General features: G+C 49.7%; 1 protein-coding gene across 1 annotated transcript; it reads right to left on the bottom strand.

The window, feature by feature from the left end:
- Positions 1–378: 378 nt before the first annotated feature.
- Positions 379–2,144, bottom strand: MRS44_013322 (uncharacterized protein; the record flags this gene model as incomplete). The annotated part of the gene is made up of 3 exons (XM_065616799.1): positions 379–1,089; positions 1,217–1,557; positions 1,640–2,144. 3 exons carry the CDS (start codon positions 2,142–2,144, stop codon positions 379–381), a joined length of 1,557 nt encoding a protein of 518 aa, XP_065472871.1.
- Between the last annotated feature and the right edge of the window lie 451 nt (positions 2,145–2,595).

Here is a 2,595-nt window from a genome sequence, read left to right on the forward strand (position 1 = left end):
GGGTTCCCCTCCAACGCCTCGAGAGGGGAGATCTAGCCAGCTCGCGTCTGGACGGTCACCTGTCTTCCGAGGTGAGAGGCTAAGCGATGGGAGCAACGAGGCCGCTGCAGGGGCTAGGGCCACATGCACCCTCCCCTTCCCCTACGTCAGTTCGCGGCATCAAGGGTCAACCCACATCAGCTCACTCTATGCCTCTGCAAGAAGCAATATATCATATGCGAAGGTACCATGCACAACCACTCTTTCGCCAACCCCACTCTTTCGCCACGCAAAAAAAAAAAGCACCACCAAAAATCAACAACTTTACTTACACAGAACTTGACCAAAATGATAGATATGCGCAAAAATTTTCGTTTTATAAATAATAAATGCACATATCTATTGAATCCTTGGTCTTTTGATAACCCGCCCTGATCGCGTGGTTGGTTGATGGGGTATGGTTTCCTCTCTGACTTCAATGACCGAGCCAGCCTCCGATTCTGACTCCGGCTCGCTTGAGCTGCCACATTCCACCACAACAGGCATAATTTGAGTCTCCTCTTCGGCTATGGCCTCTCCAGCAGCTAGAGTCTCGCCAAGAGTCATAAAACGCTTGTTAGGATTCGGCACCGCCTTCCTCTTCTTCCCTCTCTTCAGGCGAGCCAATTCCTCCTCTAGGCTAGCAATCCTCGCAGTATGCGCCGCTACCGTCTGCTGTTGAGCCTCAAACCCCTTGGCTATTACGTTGTACCGTCTTCGTGTCTTTGGTGTTTTGTTTAGCCCAAGATCGCGAATTTGGCGGCTCGTCTGTGGTGTATCGTCCGAGTCAAAATACGGCCTGGGTTCGGGAGTCGCTCTTGGGCTGCCATTTGGCCTATCCTGTTGGATTTCTGGATGCCGCAGCGCTTTGGCACGTGAGATCGGCCAATTCCCAGTAACCCTCCAGCCGGAGAGTATGTTCTTCTTAGTCATTCCAACTCGACGCGCCTTGGCGTAGGCCCTGATGAAATTAACCTTGTCCATTGGAGTGGAATCAGTCAATGAAGCGAACTTTTCCAACTCTCGTCGATATGCGGCTTTGGAGGCATTGAATACTCCATTGTCCAACGGCTGGAGCCCATGAGAGCAGTGTGCTGGCAGATAGCAACAGTAAACGTTGTTCAGAAAGCACGTGGCCATCCATTCATCCTTCCGTCGCTCAGTAGTGATCTTGGGCTGAAGAGAATGAAGAACATACCGTTGCATGACTCCCATGACCATCTAAAATGATCAGTCTCGCGTCGGAGTCGTCGGCAGGCGTGGTCTGGGGCAGATAGACTCTTTCAAGCCATTCAACGCCAATATGATCGTCAGTCCACCCGTTAGGCGAAGTTATGTAATACCAGTCTGCTATCGTCTTGAATTCCTCAAGAAACCACTGTTTCTGGAGTTCCTTCCCCTTGAAGATTATGCCAGGGATTAAAGCGCGGCCGTCAGCAGTGATAGCCTCGATAAATGAAGTCCAATTCCGAGTCTGTGGTCCCTTGAGAAATGCCTTCCGCTTTGGGTCCGCGCTTCCAACAACCAGGCCATCTAAGCCTAAATAAAAAGGATTAGTCGGTCAGATTTCAAGCACTGACAAGGTATACAGATAGATGCTTGCCGAAACCAGTCATAATACCCCCTTCGTCAACGTTGACGGTGTTTTCAGGCTTAATCCAGCCATACTGGCCCTCCCTGATATCAAAGTACCAGTGAACTGCCTTGGGCGTGAAAGCGTCGAACCTTTTAGCTTCCTGGCGTCTACCCATCTTGGTCTTGAGGTCTGTGCGGCGATTGATAAATCTGGTCACCCAATTGCGTCCTAACTCGGGATGTTCGCCCTGCCGTCTCAACAAGCCCATGACGCAAGCGCGGATCTGATCGTGGGACGGAGCATAGCCCAAGGATTCCTGACGGAGTATCCAGAAAGCCAATCTGTCCTCTTGATCCTTGGACAAACGTCGGCGAGGGTGAATCTGCTCTTTCACGGCTCCCCGGCCGTTAAGTCTGTCGATTAGAGTCCTTCGGGGCACTCCCCGTCTCTCAGCCGCTTGAGAGGGTGAAAAGCCATTATCAGTAATATCCAATATAGCCTCAGCCATGTCGTCCTCTGTATATTCCCATCGAAGTCGCGAGATAGGCATTTTTTTGTCGCTGTCAAAGACAAAGACCAAAAAACACGAGAAGGAGCGGTGAGCGGCTTGGTGATCGGACTAACAATATTTCAATAGCACGGCCTGCATATATCGCGTACCCCACACAACATTACGGAGTCAAAACAATCACCTCCAATCATTTCTATAATCAATAGAGGTAACTTCTTTTACGTAGCTATTTATTTTGGCCAACTTTCGTGTAAGTGAAGTTGACGAGTTTTGGTGGTGCTTTTTTTTTCGCCTGGCGAAAGAGTGGGGTTGGCGAAAGAGTGGTTGTGCATGGTAGTAATTAACCTTACATGCATTGCCTACCCCACCGTGACTATAGTTTGGTTTTTATCCGGACTTCGATTTCGAAAGTAAGGGAGACATAGGCGAAGAGAAAAAGATGCCTTTAACGCGGAACCAATCCCATTGCGTTTATTGCTTTATCCGTCGA

This window comes from Fusarium solani (genome assembly GCF_023522795.1).
Source record: "Fusarium solani strain SB1 chromosome Unknown bctg00000009, whole genome shotgun sequence".
Taxonomy (NCBI): domain Eukaryota; kingdom Fungi; phylum Ascomycota; class Sordariomycetes; order Hypocreales; family Nectriaceae; genus Fusarium; species Fusarium solani.